Below are 24504 nucleotides of genomic sequence, written 5' to 3'. Positions count from 1 at the left end.
CTGTATTTCAGACTCTGTTTCAGGGATGTTGCTGCCCGTTTAGCAAAGCACAGAAACCTCTGTGTCCCATGGACTTGCGGCACAAATGTAACAGAGAAGCAAAGTAAGTCACCTGCCAGAAACTTGGGATTTAACTATCAGCTTTATTTCTACAGTGTCGTCAGGTTCAATGACTTGTGATGCTTCCCAGTGTGACAGGAAATTCTCAGGACTGGGAATCTTCTTTAGTTTTTCTGTCTTTTAAGATGGACTTTATCTAAAAAATAGACACTGGAGGTAAAACCATTTTCCAGGGACAAAGTTACTCCCTATTTGGGACAGCCAGGTCTGTGCTCTCCTGTATGGATTGTAGGAATCCTCCCCCATCTCCAGGCTCGCTGCTGTGCTGGAAAAGTTACTGGCTGCTGCTGCAGGACAAGAGATACTTGTAGGTGAGAGGGACAAATAGAAAGCTGCCTGGAGAATTTTTTTTGTCAGTTTTTTCTCCATCCTTGCAAATCTGATCAGTCCAATCATGGAAAACGTGACAATGGACATGTAACGTCACAGAAAATGGATAGAGTAATGTCTGAACAAAGCCCCAGGGTTTGAGTTTTTAGGTAATTTTGCACTCAAAAGTATCTCCTGTTGTGATGGTGAGTTCAGATCCTGACTCCAAGATGACTTGGATCGTTTCACAGCATGTTCACTCCCCAGAGTGAGAGGCAGTGGGGGCTGCAGGACTGGTGCCCAGTGTCCCAGCAGCAGTGGCCCTGGACCAGCAGGGATGGCTGTGGCAGAGCTTGGTGCTCGACTCAGGGACAGGGCTGAGCCTGAGGATCTTCCTGCAGCTGCTTCAGCAGGCCCCAGAGGGATGGGGAAGGGATTTCACAGGATTGCCAGGTGCTGGCCGGCCCCAGGCAGGCAGGAGGGCTGACCATGCAGCCTAAAAACTGTGCAGTGAAAGCAGCTCTTTAAAATCCGTGTGATTTTACATGTGGGCATTAGAAAACTAATGACAGATCTGCTTAATTAAAGCTAAAGCTTTGACCCTTGCACCTCTTAGGCCACTTAAGTGTATAATCCTGTGTATTTTAAGGGATTAAAGCATTACACAAGTAGTGCAAGTTAATCAAAAGTATAGCAGTTTAATTTTTTTCTCTCTTAAAATATACATGTTTACATGTCTTGCCATAAAGAATACAGTATTTGCCAGTAGTATAAACAGCCTGCCTGGGAGAAATGAAGTTTATTTTTTAAAAGAGTTACTTAAAGCACAAGCCTTGTAAGACCAGGGTTTGCTCAGCACATTCTTTATAGGGAACTTGGTGAGTGATAAATTATCGAGCCCTGCATTGGTGTCTCCTCACAAATCCAAGGCCACTGGAAGCTGGCTCTCCATCTGGACACTTTGTCTGTTAAACAGCCATGAAGCAAACACAGGATTTTTGTGTTACTTTAGGACCATGAATGGCATCACCTACCAAAGCTCATGGCTTGTCAAAGGCAGCCAGAAGGGATGTTTGACAAGGGCTGCTCTGTACCTCTCATGGGCCAGCTGGGCAGGGAGGCACAGAGGTTGAAGAAGCCATCAGCTGTGAAATGTGGTTTGCATGTTGCATCTCCTGGCAATCTCCAAACCACTGAAATGCTGCTTGAGATAATGTTAAGGCTGTGCTCTTTCAAGTTATTGCTGTGGAATATGGTGGAGAATCCCGCACCTTGCTGCACAGACCAGTTCATCTGCCTGTGGGATTTCACGGGACAGGGTGAGATAAAGGAAACATGAGGATTTCTTAACTTTGTGTTATGAAACATTAAAATTATAATGTTTAACAGCAAAGATCTGTTGGAAAAATAAGCATTAACCAAGTCTGAGTTTTACCCATGTTTAACAGGTAAATATTAAGTTTCTTCAAAGTCTACATGTTATTCCCGAGTACAAGTTACTCATTAACTGATTAAGATAAACAGAGATTTCATTTGAAAATTTGCTTTTTTCCAAAATGGAGCAGAGAACATTGCTTGCATTGCTGGTCTTTTCCTCACTCATAGTATTAGCAGAGGCTCTGAAGGTATTTGCTCTATTTTTATTATCAATATCTCATTTGCTGATCCGGTGGTATCACAGTAACTGGCCAGGTAGCTCCTCTGGTAACCACCACTTGGGGAGCCTTGGGTGGACTCTGGTGGGATTTCAGAGCTTTGGGTTCTTGTAAGACCTTTCTGGTTGGTTGTTTGGGCTGTTACAGCACAAATGTGGCAGGAGGCATTTGCAAAGGTGTCTGATCATGCTGTTTCTCAGGGATGTAAGATATCAAATTTGAGTGATCAGTGGCTCTGCCTTGGCCACCAGATGAAGTTTGGAGCTTGACACAGGACCAAACAAGGACTGTTGCAGTGCCAGAATTTTTCTGACAGGTGTTTAATAATTTATATGGAACAGAAAAGAGGAGAGTAGACAGCTACTTGCACTGTCTGGAGGAGCAAACTGTGTTTGTACCATCTCTGGGTGCCTGGCCTGGTGCAGGTACCTGAACTGCTGGGATCAGGACGTTGCTCTGTATATTAATATTTTGGGGGTTTATCCCCTTGTCCTGGATGGTCGGTAGGCATCAGGAGATGGAGAACACCCTGGCCACGTGTAATGAAAACTGGAGCTGCCATCCATCACTCACCCAGCGCTGGCTGTGGCACCTCCTGCCTCGATGCCTGAGCCCAGAGCTGTGGTCACAGCTTTGTGTGCAATGGCCATGTTCAGCTTGGGTAAAGTTTAGAATTTTGGCCAGTGCCATAAGTGACAAGAGGTCACTGGCTGCTATTAAAGGGCATCTCTGCTTGTGCAAGCAGTGAGGGGTTGGAGGCCCATGTGGGGTGTCAAACCTGCTAAGTGTTGTACAGGACATAAGGTACCCAGCTGGAAAACAGACAGCAAAGTCAACAGCTGAGAGAGTAAATTAATAGTCGTTCAAAAAGCAGGGCCTGTCCCACGAGTCAAATGCTTAAAGAGGCTTCTGATCTTCCTGAGGTTAATCTTGGGTTATGTACTGGGGTGATGCAGTAGCTGCTTTGCTGTCCCTGACGAGAGAAGGCCACACAAAAAGACAGAATCTTGTGTGGGACAGCAGTGCACAGATGTAGCTGGAGATTTTGCATAGGCTGCAGAGATGTGAATAAAGACATGGCCAGACTGGTCATGAACAATCCTCTCCTCAGTTCCAGCCAGGTTTCTAACAGTTCAATCTTTTGTCAAACTTTCCCAACAACATCACCCAGCTAAGGACTGCTTAGGAGCAAGAACAGGGTGTTTCTTTTTTACCCTGTTTACTTTTTTCCAGCCTGCTATTGAAATCTACAGCCTTCACGTGGACTGCAAGGTCACCTCACGGTTCGCTCACACCGTCATCACCAGCAGGATTGTCAACAGAGCCAATGAGTCCCGAGAGGCCACCTTTGAAGTGGAGTTACCCAAGACAGCCTTCATCACCAACTTCTCCATGTAGGCCGGTCCTTCCCTGTGGTGGGAAGGAAGCAGCTCTGGGGGCTGGAGAAGGGTTGCACTGTGGGGGTGGCTCCTGGACATCCTCCTGGGTGGGGAGGGATGTGGGACCCAAACAGCATCCCCTGCACATGTCCTGAGGGTTGACCACAGAGAAACTTCTGTTGAGTTTCTTTCCCCAGCACATTCTTTCTGATATTAATTAAATTTTTATGGACACCAAACAGGTCCATCGATGGTAAGGTATACCCAGGGGTAATAAAGGAGAAAGCTGCTGCTCAGAAGGAATATGACACGGCAGTCTCACGCGGGCAGAGCGCCGGCCTCGTCAGGTACGTTGCCATTCCGTGTAAGGCTGCTCCAACGCTCTTCCTTGGCTCCTTGTTTGGCTGGGGGCAGGTTGAACCCTAGAGCCAGTCACCCCCCACTGGGGCAAATGTGAAAATCAGTCTTGGGTTCTTGGTGGGTGGGACAGTGTATATATATATATTTTCACATATAGATCCACATAAATATGATTTATATCTGGTCCTGCAGCAGGCTCCAGTGGGAAGTGTCACAGTTTAGCATTTCCATGGAACTTGCTGTCATAGAATGATTTATGTTGGAAGGGACCTTAGGGACCAGCTTGTTCCAACTCCTGCCATGGGCAGGGACACCTCTCACTAGACCAGGTTTCTCCATCCAACCCGGCTCCCTGTCATGCAAGAGCACCTTCCCATGCAGGGATGATGCTCAGTGTTGTTGAGTTTGCTTCTCCACAACCCCAGAGGACCATGGCACTTGAGTAGATATTACAGTTTCAGGGTATATTTAATCTGTGCCTCCCAGGTATTCAGACCCAGCTCTGCTTGATCCCAGTCCGAGGCATGCGGGGGTTTCTGCTCCAGTTCTCAGCGTGCACCCATGGCACATTAATATAATATATGTGATGCCTATAATGGTGACTGCAATGTAAAAACTCTTCTCTATGATGAAGAGGATTTACTGTAACTCTTTTTTTATTCGTCCCGTGTGGCCCCTTGGCCATTATTTCGCACACTTCACAAACTCCGCCACCACGGGGAAACCTTCCCTGCAGGAGGTAAATCCCTGTTCTCCACCCCCAGGATCAGAGACAGGAAGCTGGAGCTGTTCCACGTGTCCGTCAGCATCGCGGCCGCCAGCAAAGTCACCTTCGAGCTGACGTACGAGGAGCTGCTGAAGCGCCAGCTGGGCAAGTTCGAGCTGCTCATCAAGGTGCGGCCCAAGCAGCTGGTGAAGCACTTCCAGGTGAGCTTGCCCTGGTGAGGGCTGGGCAGGGAGCAGTGCTGTGGGTCTGGGGCATGGCTGTGTTCCCTCTGAGGTGCTGATGCTGCTCCTTCTCCGCTGCCAGATCGACGTGCACATCTTTGAGCCCCAGGGCATTCGCTTGCTGGAGACGGACAGCACCTTCATGACCAACGACTTAACCGAGGCGCTCACCCAAGTCCAGAACGAAACCAAGGTACAGCAGCAGCTGCCGGGCGTTGCCAGCTCTCAGTAACATTGCTTTGAAGCTTTTCTTCTGATTGCTTTGCAGGCTCACATTTTGTTTAAGCCAACTATGGATCAGCAGAGGGCAAACCCTGAACTCGATGACACTCTCCTCAACGGTGACTTTGTTGTGCGTTATGATGTTGAGAGAGAAGCCACGGCGGGTGATATACAGGTAAAAAAAAAGAAGAAATAGGAATAAAAATGCTTTCAGATCACAGATAGGTCTGAATGTGAAGTGCATTCATCAAAACAGCAACATTTTTGCTTTGAAACACCAAGACTGGCAGGAGAATCACCTTCCATTAATCCAGGGTCAGCAGGAGCTGACCAGGAAATCCCTGGAGACACTGGACACATTGCAAGAATGGGTCACCCAAGAAAAATAATCTTTGAAATTTTGTTTCAATACCAAAATGTCTCTTCACATTCTTTTTTATTATTGTTTTGGCTGATCTAAGGTGCATTTGTGGCTTCTTATAAATGAAGTTTAGAGGAATGTGATTTATGTAACTATAAATGCTTGGTTTCCTTGTGGTTTTTGTGATAATGGAGGCATAACTAAAGACAGCAGGAACTTAACAAACATTTATGGACCGATGCATATTCTAGGGAATAAAGGACAGTGTTTTCCATACCATTTAAGTACTGTAGGATGCAGGGATGTGCTGAAGGATGGAAGCCACAGTCACTGAGCAGAGATGTGCTCATAGGCATGATAAAGAGCTAAGGTGATGCACAGTGATAATATGGATATATCCTACATATATTAGGCACTGAGGTGTCTAATATATATGTACACATGTGCATGTATGCTGCTCTCTTGTAATTTGCTCTCTACAGACAGTCTTGCTTCCAGCTAGGAAATACATTTTAATTTCTTTAATCGAAGTTCTTTGATTTGGGCTTATCGAGAAGAGCAGAATGCTGAGCGTGATCCTCCCCCTCCCCTCTTCTTGCTGTGCCAGAATGTTTAAGATGCAATATTTATTTCTTCAGATGTAATTTCACAGGTGATTTCACATTCTGTATTTCAGATTGTCAATGGGTATTTTGTGCACTACTTTGCACCCAGCGAAATGCCAGTGTTTCCCAAAAATGTCATCTTCGTTATAGACCGAAGTGGCTCCATGGCAGGCAGGAAAATCGAACAGGTAACTTCCCTCGAAGCATGACCTCTGCTTGCACCAGGGGCACACACCCCAACCTTCCAAGGAACTGACTGGGAATTTCTCTTTGGAAACACACTCTGGTTTTGTGCACACTAAAATGTTCAGACTTACAGAAGTGCCTGAAAACGCACAGGCACAGATTGAAGCTGGTAAGGAGCAACACTCGTCTGACACAGCTCCTCTCGTGGGTACCAAACATCAGGGCAGAGAGTGCCTTCTGTCTCTATCTTTGCAGAATATTTTGCTTTAATTTTTTTTTTAATGAAGTTAAAGAATTCTGTTTTACCTTTACTGATGACTGTGTATGCAGCTCTGTTAGAGGGCAGACAAGCCCCCTACAGCCCTCAGAGATGGTTTTTCTATGTCTGTAAGTGGCCATTTCTAATGGTCTCATCCTAAAGAATACCACTAGAGTTTAATAAAGGCATTGAACTGCATCTGGAAGAACTGTAGAGAACCCCCTTATCTCACTGCAGTTCCAATCCCAGTTCTGGCAGAGAAGCAGGACTAACCAAAGTGATGGTTTTCTCCTTGGAACAGACGAGGGACGCCCTGCTGAAGATTTTGCAAGACCTGCGCCCTGAGGATCATTTTGGCTTTATCACCTTCAGCAACAGAGTGGTGGAGTGGAAGAGCTCTCTGCTGCCAGCCACCCAGGAGAACGTGGCCAGTGCTGCTGCTTTCGTGCAGACTCTGTCTGCCAGGGGAGGTACATAAGGAATTGCAGAGAAAATAATTGGGTTTATTAGTTATGTAGTGCCCCCGAGCTAAAATCAGTGCTTACAAAGTAAGTCAGACAGTGTTTAATATTTATAAGTGATGAGTGGTAGAGAAAGGCTGAGAGTGGATGAACTAGTGATTAGAATATTATATCTATATATGTATATGAAGAGGTAATTGCATCACATCTATCAACCACACAAGCCACAATGTTTTATTTCAAATTATTTTCACAGAGATAACTGTAAGATTCCCTGATACTGCATTTTTTTTGTACAGAGAAATGGCAATTTACTCAACATTTACTAAAAATATTAGCAGCTTGCTGATTTTTTTAATATATGGGATCCCCTTGTAAACAAAACCAAAACAAACCCCAAACCCACATCCACAGTTATACTCCCCTATAAGCCACACCACAGAAACAAAACAGGCAAAACAGGCACGTGGCATTTCATGTGTTGCATCAGTCAGTGTGGCTGGTGTTACTGTTCAGTTTTCAGCACATCTCTGGGGGTACATCCTGTACTGTTGCACTGTTGGTATTAACACTGGTTTTCTCACCCTGGGCATCAACACCAATAAACCCACCCGTGCCCAGCTCTGCTCTCTGACTTTTCAAATAAGGCAGGGAAACTTTCCTTCAATGTAGGTTAACAGACGACAGTGTGTTTATTTGAGCACTTTTTAATGGCTCTAGACATGTTTATATTTCCCATGACATATGTGTGGAAAATGCTCCCAAAAGAACACCTAGGCCCTGCTGTGGCAATATAAAACACCGTAATTAAGCCCGGTAGGCCCAGTTCCCAAATCCTCAGCTCTCAGAAGGATTTTGCTTCCTGCAGAAAACTCTAAACAGCTCTGCAGATGAAGTGCACCAGTTTCTCCAGACGGTTATCCAGCTCAGGTGAGTGATTCCTGCTTTTCTCTTTGCAGGCACAGACATCAATGGTGCCCTGCTGAGTGCCGTGGGTGCGCTGGATAAAGCCAAGGACCTGCCAGAGCGCAGCGTCTCCATGGTTATCCTGCTGACAGATGGCCAGCCCACTTCTGGTGAGTAAACACTGCCCTCAGGCCTCTCTCCCCTGCACTTTTTTTAAACTTTTTTACACTTTTTACATCCCAGGTGTTGATAGACTTAGCCTGTGTTTCAGAAGAGCTTTGGAATATGCAGGCTTAGCTACTGTTGGATCTGGAGAGGGGCATTATGAGAGGGACAAGGGGTGTAAGGAGTGATGGCAGAGCCTTCCTGCCCATGACTTCTCATCCTTTAGCTGGGAATTGTTTTGCTAAATACCACTGGCTTCCCAGTTTATAAACTCGAGGGAATTTTGGGAGATCCTCCAGGCACAGCTGAAATATGAAAGTAAAATATTTGGAGACAAAACATGAATATACCACACACTGTCCCATTTGGGAACTATTGGTTTACTGTTTCTTTACCCCCCTTGCCCCGAACTTGAGATATTTTCAAAGTGCTTCTTGCTTTGTATTCTTTTCCATGTCTTAACTAGTGATCAGCTGTGACAGCACAAACCAGAGGGTTGAGTTAGAAATATTGGGTGAAATAAGCAGTAACTCCCAGTGCAATGGCACAAACATCCCTTGTGCTGAACAGGGGCTTGTCAAAGCTTTTTTGTGGCACCAGCATCTCTCCAAGGCCAGCAAGATGAATCCAGCTGTAAGCCCTCTAATAAGATCAGCCTGCCTTTTGGATTGTGTGAGCCATTCTGCTTTGGGGTTTCTTTATTTGTTTGGGGTTTTAAATAAAATTCAGCTCCTGGTGCTGCCTACTCAGCACAGCCACAGTGAGTCTCCAATACTCCTGAGTGCCTTGCACATCCAGCAGTTGTTGGAAACCAGGCTGGGGTGGAGTACCTGGGGCTGTTGCACACACTGCCTTCTTCGGCAAAGCAGCTGGAAGGGAAAAATGTGGGCTGCTCTCACCATATTGCTACAGGCAGTGACAGTTCCTGCCTGGAAATACTGATGGAGAAGCTCTCCGTACATGGCCATCAGTAGCTCTTCAAATGCGATAAGATGATAGTGTGGAAACTTTTTCCCTCTGTCACCAAAGGGGCTGGGAGAGAAGCACGGCTGAGTTTATTGGCAGTTTGCTGGAACTGCACCATTAACCAATCCTTCTTCTCTGAACTGACACCATAATTTCTATGGATGGTACTTGCCTTCCCCACACTTGATGAAGTGTATCCACCCCTCACATTGTTAACTTGTAGTGTGCATCCCTTCTGTCCTAAAATCCCCCTCTGGCCCCTGTAATCTTGTAAATCATTTTGCACTTAGCCATGATAACATCAGTAGAAGTTAGTAAAAGCCATCAAGGGGAAGAATCACGTTCTGGCACTCCATATGCAGAGTGGTGCTTTCATCTCCAATTCATTTAACAGCATTCTGTCCCATGTCTTTCTGCTGTTTTATTCTGAATTATTTTTAAAACCTTCAGGCAGAATTTCCCATTAAACCTGCTGCTGTCTTTTGGTACTTGAAAAAGCCCAGACCAACGAGGATATGTTTTTTGTTTTGATTACAGGTGAGACAAATGTGGAGGAGATTCAAGAAAACATTCAGAAAGCAATCAATGGGAAATATGCTCTTTTCTGCCTTGGCTTTGGGTTTGATGTCAGTTATAAATTCCTGGAGAAAATGGCCCTAAGCAATGGGGGGATAGCACGGCGTATATACGAAAATGCTGACGCAGCCTTGCAGCTCCAGGTCAGGAGTATGTCAGAAAAACCATCTATCAGCTGCAGCTTATGTCCAGTCCTTGCAGCAAAATCATAGATTTTCTGGGATGAAATGTTGGGTTTGACTTACCCGTTCATTTTGGGGAGGGAGGAAGGCTACTCTGATCTGAGGGTTTGTAGCCTAACCATAACTCAAAGCAGAAGTTCTCCTCAATTCAGCTGCTTCCAGACAAATCAGGAAACTCACCTGTTTCTGTACTTCTGCAAAAGGACAAATAGTCCAGGGGAAGTGATGGTGGAAGTATCAGTCCTGGAAGCTGCTTGTTATGGTTTCCCTACAATTCAGCTGGTAGTTTGAGACATCTACAGGCAAACTGTGCAGTTCCACCAGTCTGGGTGGGATTATAGGTTTTGGGACATTCTCTTTTCTTTCGGGAAGCCAATTCTACCTGTTTTGAGTGGCTGTGCAGAGGCTGGGTTTTTTTAATGCCAGAAAGAGAAAGATTAATCTCATCATGCTTTAAGAATCAGGTGTGAGAAGGGGCTAAAGCAAAATACCCAGCTGATGTGGGATGGTGACAATGAGGAAGCTTCCTGGGTACTTGAATTTCCATGGGAAATACAGTTTGTAGTGCATGGCCAGCCTGGCTGAACTTTGGGAAGAAACATTCTCTTTTTTTCTAAGTTTACAGTAGTCCTGCACTACTGAAGAAAAAGCTTTTTAAAGGGGTTTTAGACATTCACATATTGCTTTGCATTATTTTGCAGTCATCTCTGTGTGTTCTCTCTCTCTCTGCCTCTCTTTAGGGCTTTTATCAAGAGGTGGCTACCCCAATATTAATGAAAATTGAAATGCAGTATCCAGAAAATGCCATTGAGGGATTAACCAGGAACAGTTTCACGCTGTTTTTTGAAGGATCTGAAATTGTAGTGTCTGGAAAAATTAGGAATGAGCTGGATCTTTTGCCAGTAGAAATTAAAGCTCAGTCTGTAAGTGTTTAGTTTACTAATTGTGAAAAATACCTCTCCCTTCCGTCTCCTGTGGCCCAATAGGAGACTCCCAGCAGTGTTTTGTGTGCAGTCCATGTTCTCTATGTTTGGGCATCCAGCTGTTTTCCCATTTTAGGAGTTATGTGACAATTCAAAGAATTTCCCCTTCCTGAACATGCTACAAAAGAAAAACTTGAAGAATATTCATAAATGAGCAAACAGCAGTTTTAATCCTTCCGAATCCATAATGTTTTGGCCTTTTGAGCATTTTTAGGTTTATGCTGTTACAGTGAAGTAGGAAATCTCAACTACTCATCTCCAAAACGTTGAGGCAGAGCAATTTCATCACCCCCTTTTTTAAACATGCTTCCTTGGTAGTTTGGAGTTGTATTTTCCAGTGAGAAAGGAAAAAAATTGAAGGACAAAAAGGGCACTGTGGTACAGAAAGATGTTCCTTTAAGTCTGATAATGTGACTACAAGTGAAGCCTAAACTGTTCTTTTGATGGTCAGTTTTCTCCCCCCTCAGCACACCAGTGACTTGACTCTTAAGGAGGAAGCAAATGTCAAAGAGAAGGAGCAAATATTCCAAGATCAAAGATACATCTTTGGGAATTTCATAGAGAGACTGTGGGCTTACCTAACCATTCAACAGCTCCTGGAAAAAGCGTAAGCTGTTTTAATCTTTCATAGGACAAATTTCTAACTTCTTACAACATGAATTCCTTATTCACAAGGTATATGATCAGCAAACACAAAGAAACAGCAATATTTCTCCAGATAGTATCAAAAACATGGGACACTGGGAGAATTACTGCATGATGAGTATGAGGTGCCTTTCAGTTTATGATAGCACTGGATCATTAAATGTGTATATATACATATATATAAAAATATAATGTAAAATATTCTTAATGGCATTACAATGACATAGATTGTAATTGTATGGATTGTGTTGAGCTGTTGTTACACATCCAGAAGTACTGTCTGTAGATAAGGAAATGGCAATAGCTAGTGAAAAGAACAATATGTATGTCCATAAGACATTTCATGGATCAGGTATCTATTATTTTTATGAATCTGAACGACACATAAGCTCCAGTGTTGCAAAGAATTAAGCACCTCCATAATTTCAAGCATGTGAACAGGTGAGTTATCCCAATCAGACTGCTGACCCTTCAATAATAAAAAGCATCTGCTAAGACACAGCCAATAGGTAAAGGAATCTGAGGATGACTTGTTTATAGTCTCTACATGTCATTTCTTCATCATTAACACAGTCTTTAGTATTTCAGCCCCAGAAGAGGACCAGAAGGCCCTGGAGGCACAAGCCCTGGAGCTGTCCCTGCAGTACAGCTTTGTGACACCCCTCACTTCCATGGTGGTCACCAAACCCGCTGACCAGCAGCAGGGAGAGCTGGCAAACAAACCCACTGAAGCTGGTAAATGGGGCATCAACCAGCCCTCCTGGAACAGCCTGCTGTTCTTGATTTCTTGTTGGTCTCTATTTGGGTTCGTTTGATAGTGATGTCACACAGCAATGAGGCTCATCAGAGGCAGGAGTTCAGGGATTGGCTTCCGTGCAAAATAAAACATACGGGATTTCTTTGGAAAGGTGGAGTGGTGGAACAGGCACTACTGTTGAAATAGAAAATTGGTTTATATATTAACCAAAGGTAATTTGGTAGTTGTTAATATGACATTCCTGCCAATGCAAAGGGGTTCCACACTTTTCTCTGTAGCTGAAAAGTGAACGTGGGGGGAAAGCCTGGCCCCTCCAGGAGTCTTGCAGGTGCTCTCTCTCCCCATCCTTGAACACAAAAAAAGCTCAGCACATGAAGCCCAACATTGCCTTGTCCCAGGTTGCTGGGTTGCACTTGGGTAAAGTCATTTAGGGTTGACTGTATGGCACTAATCTCTCCCTCTTCCTTCTCTTAGATAATGAGAAGCCCAACAATCGTCTAGTAGGAGGTGAGTGTTTTCTTCTTTTCCAGTAGCATATTTCCATAATACTCTCTAAAGAAAAAACAAACAAGTATTTGTTCTACAGAGGGAAGTATCTGAGATCTGGAAAAATGTGTGAAGCAAAACATAAGCAAAGCCTGTCACGGTCTCTGGCAGGGTTTGGGTGGATGACGTGGTCAAAAGGAGAAAGTATTCCCTTCAGAAGATCTCAAAGGTCAAAATTGTCTTTGCTCTTGAGGAAAAGTAGTTCTTCAAGTGAATGGTGTTAATGATGCTTTCTGCTTCTTTCTACCACATATGTAGCATCTCTCAAAAATTCCACCTCCAGATTTTTTGGAATGCCTTCTGAGGATGATTTAGGTATTTTTTCCCCCCTCTCTTTCAGGAGGTAGTATTTGTTTGAACATTAATTTTATAGGTGAATAGCCTTAGTTTTGCTCTCCATTTCACAGAAATGCATTGAGGGCAGCACGATGCCACCCTGTTCTCTGGGTTTGCCTCTTTCCAAGTGGTGCTGGGGAGTTTGACAGCAGAGCAGTCCTTGAGCAGGATCACAGCCCGGTGCCCGCCCTGCCCTGCTCAGGGGGCACACAGAGCTCGGGGTGCCCTTCCCTCACAGCTCCCTCGGGCTGCAAGAGGAGACTTTGGGGCACCCCTGCAGCAGGACCTGTTTCTGGAGCTGCTGCCAAGCCCTGTGTTGGTGTGAATGGTCAGGCAGGCCCAGCTGCTCGAGGGCACTGTGGGAAAGGAAGAGAGAGCTACAGACTGGATGTTTGGAACAGTCCTGTGAGGTGTGTGAGACACTCATGAACAAATCACAGATACCATCTTTTCCTTCTCCAGCTGCCTCTAGAATGAAGACTGGATCAGCTCCTAGTAAGTGCTCCTCTGTTTTTTTTTTTTTGGAATAATTCTATAAAGTTCATTTCATATGTAGGGTCATAGCTACACTGCTTTCATAAATACATTTTGATTGGGAATGCCCACTTGATTTCAATTTAGTTTTTACTGGATGTATTTCAGTCCACAGGTATTTTGTAATGAACTGTAAACTTCTGAAAAAAAAATCTTGACCCTTTTTCAGAATTAAAAAAATTACTATACCTCCTGAAAATAAATGTGAATGATCTGGGAAAGTATATATTAGTAAGCTGAAGGAAATGGGTGTCATTTACCAGTCCTGGGGGTATCCCAAAATACCAGTGGGCAACGAGCAGGAGGGATTCCCTGTTTCGAAGGGTGAGCAGGGAGATGCAAGGCATGACCCCAAACCAGAAGAACACTGGAAAAACCTTTTCTTTCAGGTCGATGGGGTAAGCCCCATGCCGGCAGCAACTGGAAGCTGTTTTCAGGAGGTAATCGCTGCCGGCGGTGTGGGGGAGGTGCTGGGGAGGCTGTGCTGGGTTCGGCACAGCTCGAAACTCTCCCACAGCCCCGGCTGAGCGCTCCCCGTGGCCCGGCCCATCCTAAGAGATGGCACTGGACACTGGGCTTTTTCCCCCTATTGGAACATCTTGTTTTAAGCAAAGCTTTCTCTAGAAATTAGTGCAGAGCTCTGCTGAAAAGGTTCTGCCACAGCATTGTTCCTGGTTAATTAGCTGACTCAGAGAAAAATGTTTCATTGAACTCTTCTTACTAATTTTAAGTATTTCAGTTTCCAGGCTAAAAAGCAGAGTGAGAGCACAACCTGTTGGTAAGTGATACATATCCCAGTCCAATTGCAATCGTTAATGTAACTGTAATGTACACTTTTCATACAGCAATGTTCTTCTAACTGCATCAACTCTATGAAAACCCTTTTCCTCTTCTTGCAAACCTTGGCTGGTTCTTTCCACTTAAGCAGAAAATATCGCCATATCCCATGAGAAAGCCTCTCTGTCTCGAGGATACAACCACCAAGAGAAATGCTCTACAACACATCTTCAGCCTCAGCTTTTTTAAGGGCTCATTGTCCTGAGTAAACTCTTACATTTAAAAATCTGCTGGTTTCATTCATATCAAGGTCTGGGTGTGGTTATAATAATCTATTCTAAAAGCCATAACTAATATCTTAGGTATAAATTTATTAAATATTTTTGCCATGCCTATCCAAAGGGCACAGATCAGATTTGTTGGTGTGTGCTGACACTGTTCTCCTGTCTTTGCAGTCCATGAACATCCACAATTTCTTCTGCAATTACCCAAACTAAGTGAAACAATCTGTTTAAATATTGATGGAAAAGCACAACCCTCTGTCCAGCTGCTGTCAGACCCAGAGCAAGGTGAGCGAGCCAGGTTACCCCCAACACCAAGGACAAGGAGAGTCACTTGTTCTGTGAGAGCAGTTGGTGCCTTTGGGAATAACCCCCTTTCACAAAGGGCCACATCATTCCAGCTGCCTTGCACCGGCCAGAGAGGCTGCGGGTAATTTTTGCCTTTCTATTGGGCAATATTGATGTTATAACAGCTGAGGGCACTTCTCCCAGCTCTGGTTGTGGGTCACCTCCTCCTGGTGTCACATCCACGGTCTTCAGAGATTTCTACTGCCCAGTCCTTGGGGGCTTTGGAGGATGTAGAGACCTTAAACCCCACGGTCCCTGGGTGGTGACAGAAAGTGCTCTGGGTGCAGGGCAGTTTTTCTGTGTCCTGTACTCAGAGGAGCCATGGCCCCAGGCACCTGCTCTGATCATGGAACAGAGACATCTCCATACAGGAGGTGGCAACACGGGGTTAAACAGGCTCTGGTGATCCCACCAGCCTTGGGGCATGAAATCCATGGGAACTGTGCCTCACAAAACCAGATTTGAGACCCTGAAGTAGTTTCAGCAACTAAACTGCAGCAGTTTCACTAAGATCACTTGCACCTTAAAAGCACAGTCACCTGAAAAATCTGTATCAATGGTATTAAAGGACTCACTGTGACGGGAAAACTTGGAGATGGAACAAATCGGTTTGTGCAGTTTGGAATTAATTATGTGAATCCCCCCGTGCAAATCCACGTGTCCACTGATGGGATCGTTGTGAGCCACAATAACCAGAACACTCGGCTGCCATGGACAGAGTCAGCCACCTCCACCATCCAGGGGTAAGAAACATCCCCCTGTCCTTTCCTAAGCTTGAAAATGTGTCACATCTTTGTTCATTCAGGCCTCCACTTTGCCATTTAGCTAAAGTAAGTGCTTCCAAATGTTCTTATCCAGTATTTCGGTGTGAGCAGCAGCAGGGTACCTTCATAATCCCCCACTTCAAATATGGAGAACAGAATAGGTTTGATTTTCATTCTCCATGCCTGTGTGAAGAGAAGCGAAACAACTGCACCACCAGCCTGCTTTTCTGCCTCAATATCAGAGGCAGAACATCTATTTCCTTCCAAAGGAAGGACCCCCAGCAATGTGTGGCAGCCCTGGTGCCACCACAAGGTACTTTGTGTCCCTCCAGCAGCAGAGTGAGTACTGTGAAGTGATGGCTTTGACATTTACTGTCCCTTTTATACAGCACTTGGCTCCACACAGGCTGGAGTTCCCTTTCTCCTCGGTTTTAGCAATAACTCCCAGCTGGGTGGCTGACATTTTTTATGGGAAGGCATAAAGTTCTGGAATAACTGTCTGTACCTAAATGCCCGCTGTTGGAAAAGGAGCACTTTAAAAGCAGACTTTATTTGTCAGACTAAGTAGAGCAGGATCCTTTGCTACCACAGGGAAGAGCTGAGTGGAGCTGATTCCACCAGCTTTTTTATATTGCTGGAATAAACACGCCCAAGAATCCACTGCTGGCCTGGGGCAGACAGGACACACAGTGCTCCTCCCTCACAGGCAGTGCTAGACAATAACAAGCCCTCAACAAGCGCTTTCCGTTATTTTTGTAGTCCAAACAGAGCCAAGAACATGCTGGATTTATGCCCTGTAGAATTTGTCTGCCAAGCAGAGTGATCCTCCTGCTTCAAACCAGCAGCCGAGCCCCTGCATCCGCAGCGCTGTGAGCACCACAAATGCCAGTGACAATTGTGTCCTGCAAGCCCAGCTGGGGTCACAATGACATTAAAGAGTCAGAAGAAAGGGGCTGAAAAAACCTGTGAAATAACCAAGCAAAAAGTATTTGATTTTTTCATTAATTAGCCTGAATTATTTTATCTATTCTACTTTTTTCTTGTTAAAATGGTGAGAAAATATTCTTTTTTTCCCCCCACCAAAGCATTTCATGTCATTATGGATAAGAAGGTGGATTCATCAGCAAAAAAGTTCTTCTCTGTTGGTGCATTTGCAAGACCTGTTGTGCAACACAGAAAGAAAAGATATGCTATTTCTAGCTTAAAAATAGCCACCCATAGATCAGGAAAAATGCAAAAGAGGCAAAAGGCAAAAATTAAATTATTTTGATTAATTAATGTCAGTTAATTAAATACATATTCTTTCTTCATATTCTTATTTGAAATAATGTCACAATTTACTCCCCAGTCTTCGAGTCTCGGTTGAAAAGGAAAGAAGTTTTACAGCATCACTGCCTGACACGGTCACAGTGAAAATCTCCCTTGTCAAGTTTCCAGATGATTTCCTCGGGCTCTATTTCTTGGACACCAACCATTTTTCTGACAAAGTCAGTGGAGTTCTGGGTATGTGTCGTTACAGATGTGTGTGGCAAAGAAGGATGGTCTTGTAACTAAACTCCTGAAATGAGAATGTGGGGTGTGTGTGTGGGGGGGGGTGTTTCAGGGAGTTCTTGAGAAACTTTGCATTTAATTTATTGTTTTTGGACATGTAACTTTTACTGGCCAGCAGTGCAGACCCTGCTCTGCCAAGAGGGGAGGTCTGACCCTGCAAACATAACACGATGCTTTCCCACTCACCAGTGGCACAACCCTAAATAGCCCATGATGGGTTTAGGAGTTGTTAAAATAAGGCTTAAATAATAGTTGGGCTTACTTACAGCACTTACCCCAGTGCTGTGGAGTGATGTGATTTATGCAGCAAATTCACTTGTTGGCAAATAACGGAGCATAAATAATAGACGTAAAATTGTAAACAATCACAGTTAGAAAACGAAAACCAGCCGGTCCTGAACGTCTTGGCTCCAAAAATCCTGGTGGGACTAAAGCTGAAGTTGTTTCAGAAGCTTTGAAAATGGAGAGGCTGCATCTCCCAAAGCCACACACACAAAAAATAATTGTGAAAAGCCATCAGAGCAAGGCTGAGCCTCCCTGTGGAGAGTGTTAGGGTTGACAGGAGATCCCAGCTGAAACACAGGGATTTTCTTAACTTATTAAGGGAGCTTTCATTTGATTGTTTTCTGAGATGAAGAGCTGCTTTCCTGGAGTTAGAGCTGCCATTTGGGTTAAATGACCAGCAATGTTGTATTTTTAAATAATTTATGTGTCTGTTGCTTAGGTCAATTTTATTCAAAAGCACAATTTAAGGATAACTCCAACATCAACCAGAGAGCTGATGAAAGACTCCTAACGGTGTCTGGATCTGAGCACAAAGTTTCCAGGTAACAGACATGGGGGATGTGTGTGCTTTGAGATGGATTTTATCAGCAAATACAGGAGATCAAAAGAAATGAAACTGAGAGAGTTTGTGTCTGTAAAAACACACCTCTTTGGTGTAAGTAACTTGCACTTGAATTTTTTCTTAACAGCCTGAATCTGTTGCTTGTTAAGTGGTGCTACAGGGCTCAAGGCTCCTGTTTCACGGGGGGAAATAATCATCTCCTGGGAGTGCTGACTCCTGGTGCCATCTGCACACGTCAGGGCAACTCTGGGCCTGCCCTTTGAGTGTATTATCACAGTTTTTCTTGTTTTGGTTTTTGTTTCAGGATGTACAAGAAAGATTACAGGCTTGAGTCAGCCCATGGGCCTGTTTCCTGCTGGTCAACAGATGTAACTCCCTAGAAAAAATATTTTTCTGGAAAAGAAAACTATGCAAATGATGCTCTTCCATGTATTTTTGATACTTTCATCAAGAAAACCATTCAGTTAAAGCCTTATTGTTATTAAATACATACATTACTATAGTAAAATATATATCACAAATATTTCAACTTGGAATCATTACACTTTCAAGATGAGACTGTGCCTGCTTGTTTGCTGTTTGAAAATGGTTTCTAAATCCCTTGTTGTTGAAGATTTATGTGAATGAACTAAATAAAATCAACATTATCAGCTCACAGTTTGATATGGACACATGGACTTCGGTTTCCAAATAAAAATCAGGGGTGGCATCACCCAAGCCCACAAATGAGTTCATGCAAACAGTGACAGATTTCTGAAATGCACCCCCTCTGTCCAGGGAGGAGTGTCAGTGTTATTGAACCACATGTTTTGTGGATAGAGTATGAAGTTTAAGGCAGTATTTGTTTATCACCTCTCTCATTGTTTATTTTATTGCTGCATTAAGGTGCTCTTGGAGGTCACTCTGTGAGACAGCTCAAATCTGATGAAATCAGCAGTAAATGCGACCACAAACCTGCCCTGGCTGCAGTCCCGTTCGCTGCTGCAAAGTCTCTGAGGTTCCCTTCTAGAAACATCTGCAAAACAGCCCTTCACTGGCTGCAAAAGAGACTTCTGCCTGGTTGCAAAAGACAGCATCTCAGCCCCCAAGCTCAGCAGCCATTTTTGGCACCATTTTGTGCAACATTTTGCCAACACTGGAAGATGTTTCACAAATAATGAACGACTCAACCCCGATTTGCCACGCACGGAGGTAACACTGCAGAGTAAACACACACACAAAAGCTTCTGCCCAGGGAATCCAAGTTGTGCTTTCAGTCTTCAGCTTGTTCACAGCTTTTAATTCCAAAATTATTTTGTGTTTTGGAATTTTTGTTCCCGTGTATCTTTGAACCCATAAATATGCCAGCATTGTAGACAGTTGAACAGAAGTTGCTTTCTATCCTGCCAACAATATAGAACTGGAAAAACCTTATTATTTTAGAGGAAAGTACTAAAAGAGGAGCAATTTCTTGCCAAAGTCAATAAACAAGCTATGTAATTAGAAGCCTGTTTTGATAGAAGAACTGTGCAGGCATGATGCCAAGATACGTTTGTCTGAATTCCTTGGACTTTCAAAATGTAGATTTGCAGGTGCCAATTTTGCTGGACAAATCACACGACAAACACTGGGGAGTTTGGAAACTGGAAACGCCAGATTGCTCACTTGCATTAGAACCAGGCTCACCCAATTCGAAAGGCAGAAGATTGTTGGCATTACAAATGAATATGGGATTTGAATCACGTGCTGTGCATCCTGGGTGTGTCCTCTCCTGCCCTGCCTGCCAACTGCGGGGATGGGAACAGCCCTGAGGGGAACAGTGGGGCATGGCTGGGGCAGCTTTCCCCGGCCCCCCTGCTCGGGTGAGGCCGGAGCGTGTGCTGAGCATTCCCGAGAGCGGCCCCAGCCCCGCAGTGCTGGCGGTCCGCGGGCAGCCCCCGCCCTGCTCGGGCAGCTCTCCTCGGCTGCGAAGAGGCACACCCTGCTAACCCGGACAGATGGGAGGATATCAGCTGCCAGCCTTCCTCAGCAAAACTTTTTGCGTAGTTGGGGTCTTTTCCCCCTCTTTCCACGACTTGCCTGTGGAGCTGTCCCTGTCCCCTGGGCTGGATCCAAATTTTCTGAATGCGCCAGGCGCCTCCCGTGTGTCCAAGAGGCGCTCGCGGCTGTTCCCGCAGGGATATTTGAGCTTCCTGCAGCAGCACACGTGTCGCTGCTGTGCCTGGTTATTGCTGCTCCCAGATTCCTGAAAGTGCTGCTTCCCCCTCCAGGTATGCTGTCCATTCCAGAAGTATGTGCCATTCCACTCTTCGCTTGAATTGTGTTTTAATATGTTTAGTCACTCCCCTCCTGCCCTTTCTGAGGCCCACAGTGAGCTCTGATGGGCTTCTGATTTCCTACACTCCCTTCCCTTGCTCAAGGAGCTGAAGGCAGACACAATATTTTGCATTCTGTGATTTATAATTCTAATGCAAAATAACAGATATATCCACATCTCACAGCAGATCTCTCTCACACTTCTCTTTCAACCAGCATTGTCCCTGTTGGCAGTAGATGTTTTATTTGACTGAAAGCATTTCTCTGCTGTTTCTCTGCCCTCCTTGTGACCTGTAGTTCCATTTGCTGTTATCTCCTACCCTGCAGGAATCTTGGAGTGCCTATTGAACAGGAGCCGTGCAGAAGCAGATTAGAGACCCTGAGGTCAACTCCTGGCTCCCAGTTCCATCACAGCTGACGAGGCTCCTGCCACCTCCAGGGCTTTGCCTCATCCCCACCGATCAAACAAGAACACTCAGTGCCCAGCACTGCCCTGTGCCCAAACTCTGCCAGCCAGGCAGGTCAAGGTCTGCTGTGCCCTACTCTGGTTTATTCTGTTAATGGGATGAGTACAGGACCAGCCCTGATTCCATTTAATTAATTATCTTAGAATAAAAGTTTAGAACCACGGAAACTTAACCTTACTAGTTCCAGTTCTCTGGTCTCTCACTCCTTTCTGTTATCCTCCCTGCCTTCCCCATTTTTCTGTACTTTATAACCATCTGTCCAAACTATTGTTTTCTTTCATCATTTTGATCTGAATTTAGCAGGCAGAGATATGTAGCCACTGTGACACCCTCTCCCCTTCCCAAGTTTTTTTCATCTATAAAACTTTTGCTTTCAGTAAAGATTTTGCTCCTGGAAAAGACCTGTATCGCCCATAAATGTAACAGTAAGTACATTTTTCCTCTATTTCTTTTCCTCTTCGATTCTTCTGTTGAATTTTTGTTCACCTCTACCTTTGTTCTTTCAGTTTAATCCATCACATCTCATGTCATCTCTGTTTTCCCACTACCCTCTTCTTTCCTCAGATGTGTCTGCATTCCAGTTTTCCACACAGTGACATTTGCTCCTTGTCATACAGTAATAGGGGAATTTTCTGCTTTGCCGTGTGAGATCACAATTACCTTGGTGTGGCTGATTTGATTAAAAGAAATCTTGAAGTAAATAAGAATTTTTTTTCTGTAGAAGTAATACCTTACAATCACTTGCAGTACAAAATGAGTATGAAAATAAATGAGACACTTCTTGCCCTTATGAATATGCTCATAAATTCTGTTATGGCAACAGAGGGAGGGGTTTTACACAATACAGTCCAAAAGAGCTGTTATTACTTAAATGTGAGTGCTGCTTGCAACTGTGGTATTTCATGAATTTATAAAGATCTCGGCATTCAAAAGTTAGGTTCGAATTAAACTACTAAAACACAGCAGTCCTGGATGCCAACAGTCCTCTCGTGTGCTGGCACCAGCCCTCAGCACTGTGCAGTCCAGTGCTCGGGAGGTTCCGAGTGCCAGGGAATTATCCCAAAATGTGGGCTGGGCTGTCAGCTGCCCTCTTGTGCTCAATCGGGAAATGCATCTGGAGCCCGGGCCTCGGGAAACCGGAATGGGAACATCCATGGCTGCTGCAGTAACGGGACCTGCACCGAGTGCTGAGGGAGGCTTTTATTGCAATCACTCCGGCATTGATTTAACGTGGAGAGAAGGTTTCTGGTACGTTTTACAAAGTAACATTTTAAGTCGGAATTTTGACCCTAATAAAGAGGAAGTTTCAGAGGGTGAGGGATATCTGTGCACACAAGTGGAACAGCTGCCCTGCACTTCAGATTCGGTCAAATGCACAGCAAAATTGGATGAGAATCCATCTCACCTCGTCCTTGCCAAACATGATATGCTTACAGGTTTTTAATAGTTCTCAAACACTGAAAAATACTGTCCTTTCAGACAAATATTCTGCCTACCCACGGATTTGGAGGAAGTTGCAGCCGCTTAAAACAGACTGGGAACGATGTAGTCTGTGTGAACCCCGTCTATGAGCCCAGCTCCATTGTCATGGACAAACCAGCAAGGAACGTCAGCACCGTGCTTGGGATCTCTCCCGTAATCCTTCTGCCAGCCCCTGCAAGGGAAACACAGCCATGGCAGCACGGAGGTAGGAAGTGCACCTGGACAAGGCAATCCTGCCTAAGTTCTTTGCTAAGGAGTTAATTATTTTGTACCTCGTTACTATCAGCTCGTTGTTTTTAACAACCATTGTGGCATCCGGTTTCTTGGGATCAGACCCAGGATGAATTTCTAAGATGGTGAAGTCAATGGGGTGGAAAAATTGTCCTAAAAATAGAAGCCAAAATTAACATTTCAGGCACGTTGTGCACATTAAAACAGAAACCAAACAGAAATGCCAGAATTTCTACATCCCCATGCTGGTTTCCACCTCCCTTCAGGGGTTTGAATGGATAAGCAAACACCAAGCTTTGTGTGAGGTTGAACATATGCCTATGGAATTATTTTCTATTTACAATCCAGAACTGTATCTGTATCATCTGGATGTGAATTCCAACTCCTGAGTGCTCAATACAGTTAGCCTTTTCTATGTGTCTTTCAAGATACCCTTGCTTGGTATCTTGTCTAGTCACCTGTATTTATGACAATAACCCCAAATTTTTAGCTTTTTTTTGAATCAAATAATGTGTGTGTTGATCTCTGAAACCCCTGGATGTGATTGTGCTCAGCACAAGGCTGACATCTGAGGAATTCCTGTGCTCCTCCCAGGATTAACTTTTGCACACTTTTGCCCTTTCTGGGCTGGCGCAATTCATTATTTTCCACAGTGAGTAAACTTATTGACCCAAGAGGAATGTTTGCTGCCCTCACCAGATATTTTAAGTGAAAATTGGAAGGCAAATGTCTGCTCTCTGTGTTTTTTGCAGCAGAGAATGCCCACCACCAAACCCACTGCACTGGCAAAAAAATGGGATCAAACTTTTGATCCCTGAATTACCAACTTCACTTTCTGCTAGAACAAAGAATGCTGGCTAACACGAGGGAAACCTTGGATGATACAAGGCATTTTGTGGGTTTAATATATGCTAATAAATCAAGATATACCTTAACAATTTCTTTTCTTACAAGGATCCACTAACTGAGGCTTGGCAAATTTTGATCAAGACAAAAGGAGAGGTTAAACCATTCAAGAGACTGGAGGAGTAGTGCAGTAAATAAAAAAAAAAAAATCTGTAGGTGGGACTTAGCAAGATAAAGAGGTCAAAAGATGCCAGTGAGGACAATGAGTGCCAGTGATTCCAGCAGCAGAGGAATTTGTGAAAAGATAATTCACACAGTCTGAGCCCAGAATATTTTGTCACAAATCTTAGTGCTGTCAATCAGTGTCAGCTCAGTTTCCTCCATTCTCAGTTTAGAAAGGTTGAGTACAAACTTGTGTCTACAAATTAGGCAGCCTCAGAAGGAAGGACCAAGCGTGGAAACCCTAAAAGAAGTCATACCTAATAATCCATGGGTCTGTTCAGACAGTTTATCCTCTTCCAGTGTATACAGTCCTAGGAAATCTTGGTGGAGGGGATGTTTCTTCCATACTTGGTGCAAAACAACAACAAATGAGGCACCACTGCCCATTGAGAGCACCAGATTTTTTTTTCTATTAATGATTAAAGTCAAACTGAGGAGAGAAAAAAAAACCCAAACGTGAGTTAGGACATTGTGCTTTCCGGAGTTAACAGCAAGGAGAAGAAATGTGAGAAGATGAAAGCTGTCCAAGACATCAACATGGCTTTACAAAGTGCTGGGTGTTTTTTAGAAGAGAGGGTTTGCTGCCTGGTTTGGTCCATGCAGTCTCTGTATGTGTGTTCACAGAATTGTATTAAATGACACTGGAAAAGGCTACTGGCTTTAAATTTTTCACTAAGATGTTTCTACCAAAACTTGTCCTTCAACAGGGCAATTAATCACAGACAGGTCAGTGATATGTAGATAAAGCACCTCATGCTCAGTAATACAAATTCTATTGACAAAACCATCCCTTCCTGGGCTGGATGCTACATGACACTTTTTCCTTTTGCTTTCCAGAGAAGTCAACTCCCAAACTCTAGGATAAAGAAGTTGTGATTCTGATTGTGTTACTGGTATCATCCATGTTCTATCATAATTTAAAAAAAAAAAAC

The 24504-nt window shown here is 44.3% G+C and overlaps 2 protein-coding genes across 3 annotated transcripts in view; one reads left to right on the top strand and one right to left on the bottom strand.

The window, feature by feature from the left end:
- Positions 1-1944: 1944 nt before the first annotated feature.
- ITIH4 (inter-alpha-trypsin inhibitor heavy chain family member 4) lies at positions 1945-18686 on the top strand. Of its 2 annotated transcripts, XM_027891622.1 has the most exons (22): positions 1945-2054; positions 3318-3478; positions 3706-3810; positions 4588-4750; positions 4854-4964; positions 5040-5168; positions 6031-6147; positions 6706-6874; positions 7825-7941; positions 9440-9621; positions 10401-10583; positions 11111-11250; positions 11869-12023; positions 12520-12552; positions 12850-12906; positions 13390-13422; positions 14201-14239; positions 14694-14807; positions 15436-15610; positions 16980-17134; positions 17907-18009; positions 18334-18686. In XM_027891622.1, the coding sequence occupies exons 1-22, from the start codon at positions 1986-1988 to the stop codon at positions 18407-18409; spliced, it is 2586 nt and encodes an 861-aa protein (XP_027747423.1). In that variant the 5' UTR covers positions 1945-1985; the 3' UTR covers positions 18410-18686. The 2 variants fall into 2 exon arrangements, with proteins under 2 accessions (XP_027747423.1, XP_027747424.1); XM_027891623.1 differs by lacking the exon at positions 12850-12906.
- Positions 18687-22043: 3357 nt separating this feature from the next.
- ITIH3 (inter-alpha-trypsin inhibitor heavy chain 3) overlaps positions 22044-24504 on the bottom strand; it is a 19886-nt gene continuing 17425 nt past the window's right edge. Inside the window, exons 20-22 of the mRNA XM_027891632.1 lie at positions 23830-24002; positions 22546-22657; positions 22044-22445 (exon numbers count right to left, since the gene is read on the bottom strand). Coding sequence (XP_027747433.1) covers positions 22316-22445; positions 22546-22657; positions 23830-24002 — 415 coding nt within the window. The 3' untranslated portion in view covers positions 22044-22315. The remainder of the gene's footprint in view (positions 22446-22545; positions 22658-23829; positions 24003-24504) is intronic.

The sequence above is a fragment of the Empidonax traillii genome, unplaced genomic scaffold, assembly GCF_003031625.1.
Source record: "Empidonax traillii isolate 1590-97213 ecotype Southwest subspecies unplaced genomic scaffold, ASM303162v1 scaffold323:size719838, whole genome shotgun sequence".
Lineage (NCBI taxonomy): Eukaryota > Metazoa > Chordata > Aves > Passeriformes > Tyrannidae > Empidonax > Empidonax traillii.
This window is presented reverse-complemented; position numbering and strand designations above follow the sequence as displayed.

Coding starts and splice junctions, on each gene's coding strand:
- ITIH4 (XM_027891622.1), top strand. CDS start 1,986: ATGGAGCAGAGAACATTGCTTGCATTGCTGGTCTTTTCCTCACTCATA. Junction 3,811..4,587: donor CAGAGCGCCGGCCTCGTCAG/GTACGTTGCCAT, acceptor CTCCACCCCCAG/GATCAGAGACAGGAAGCTGG. Junction 18,010..18,333: donor TCTGAGCACAAAGTTTCCAG/GTAACAGACATG, acceptor TTTTTGTTTCAG/GATGTACAAGAAAGATTACA.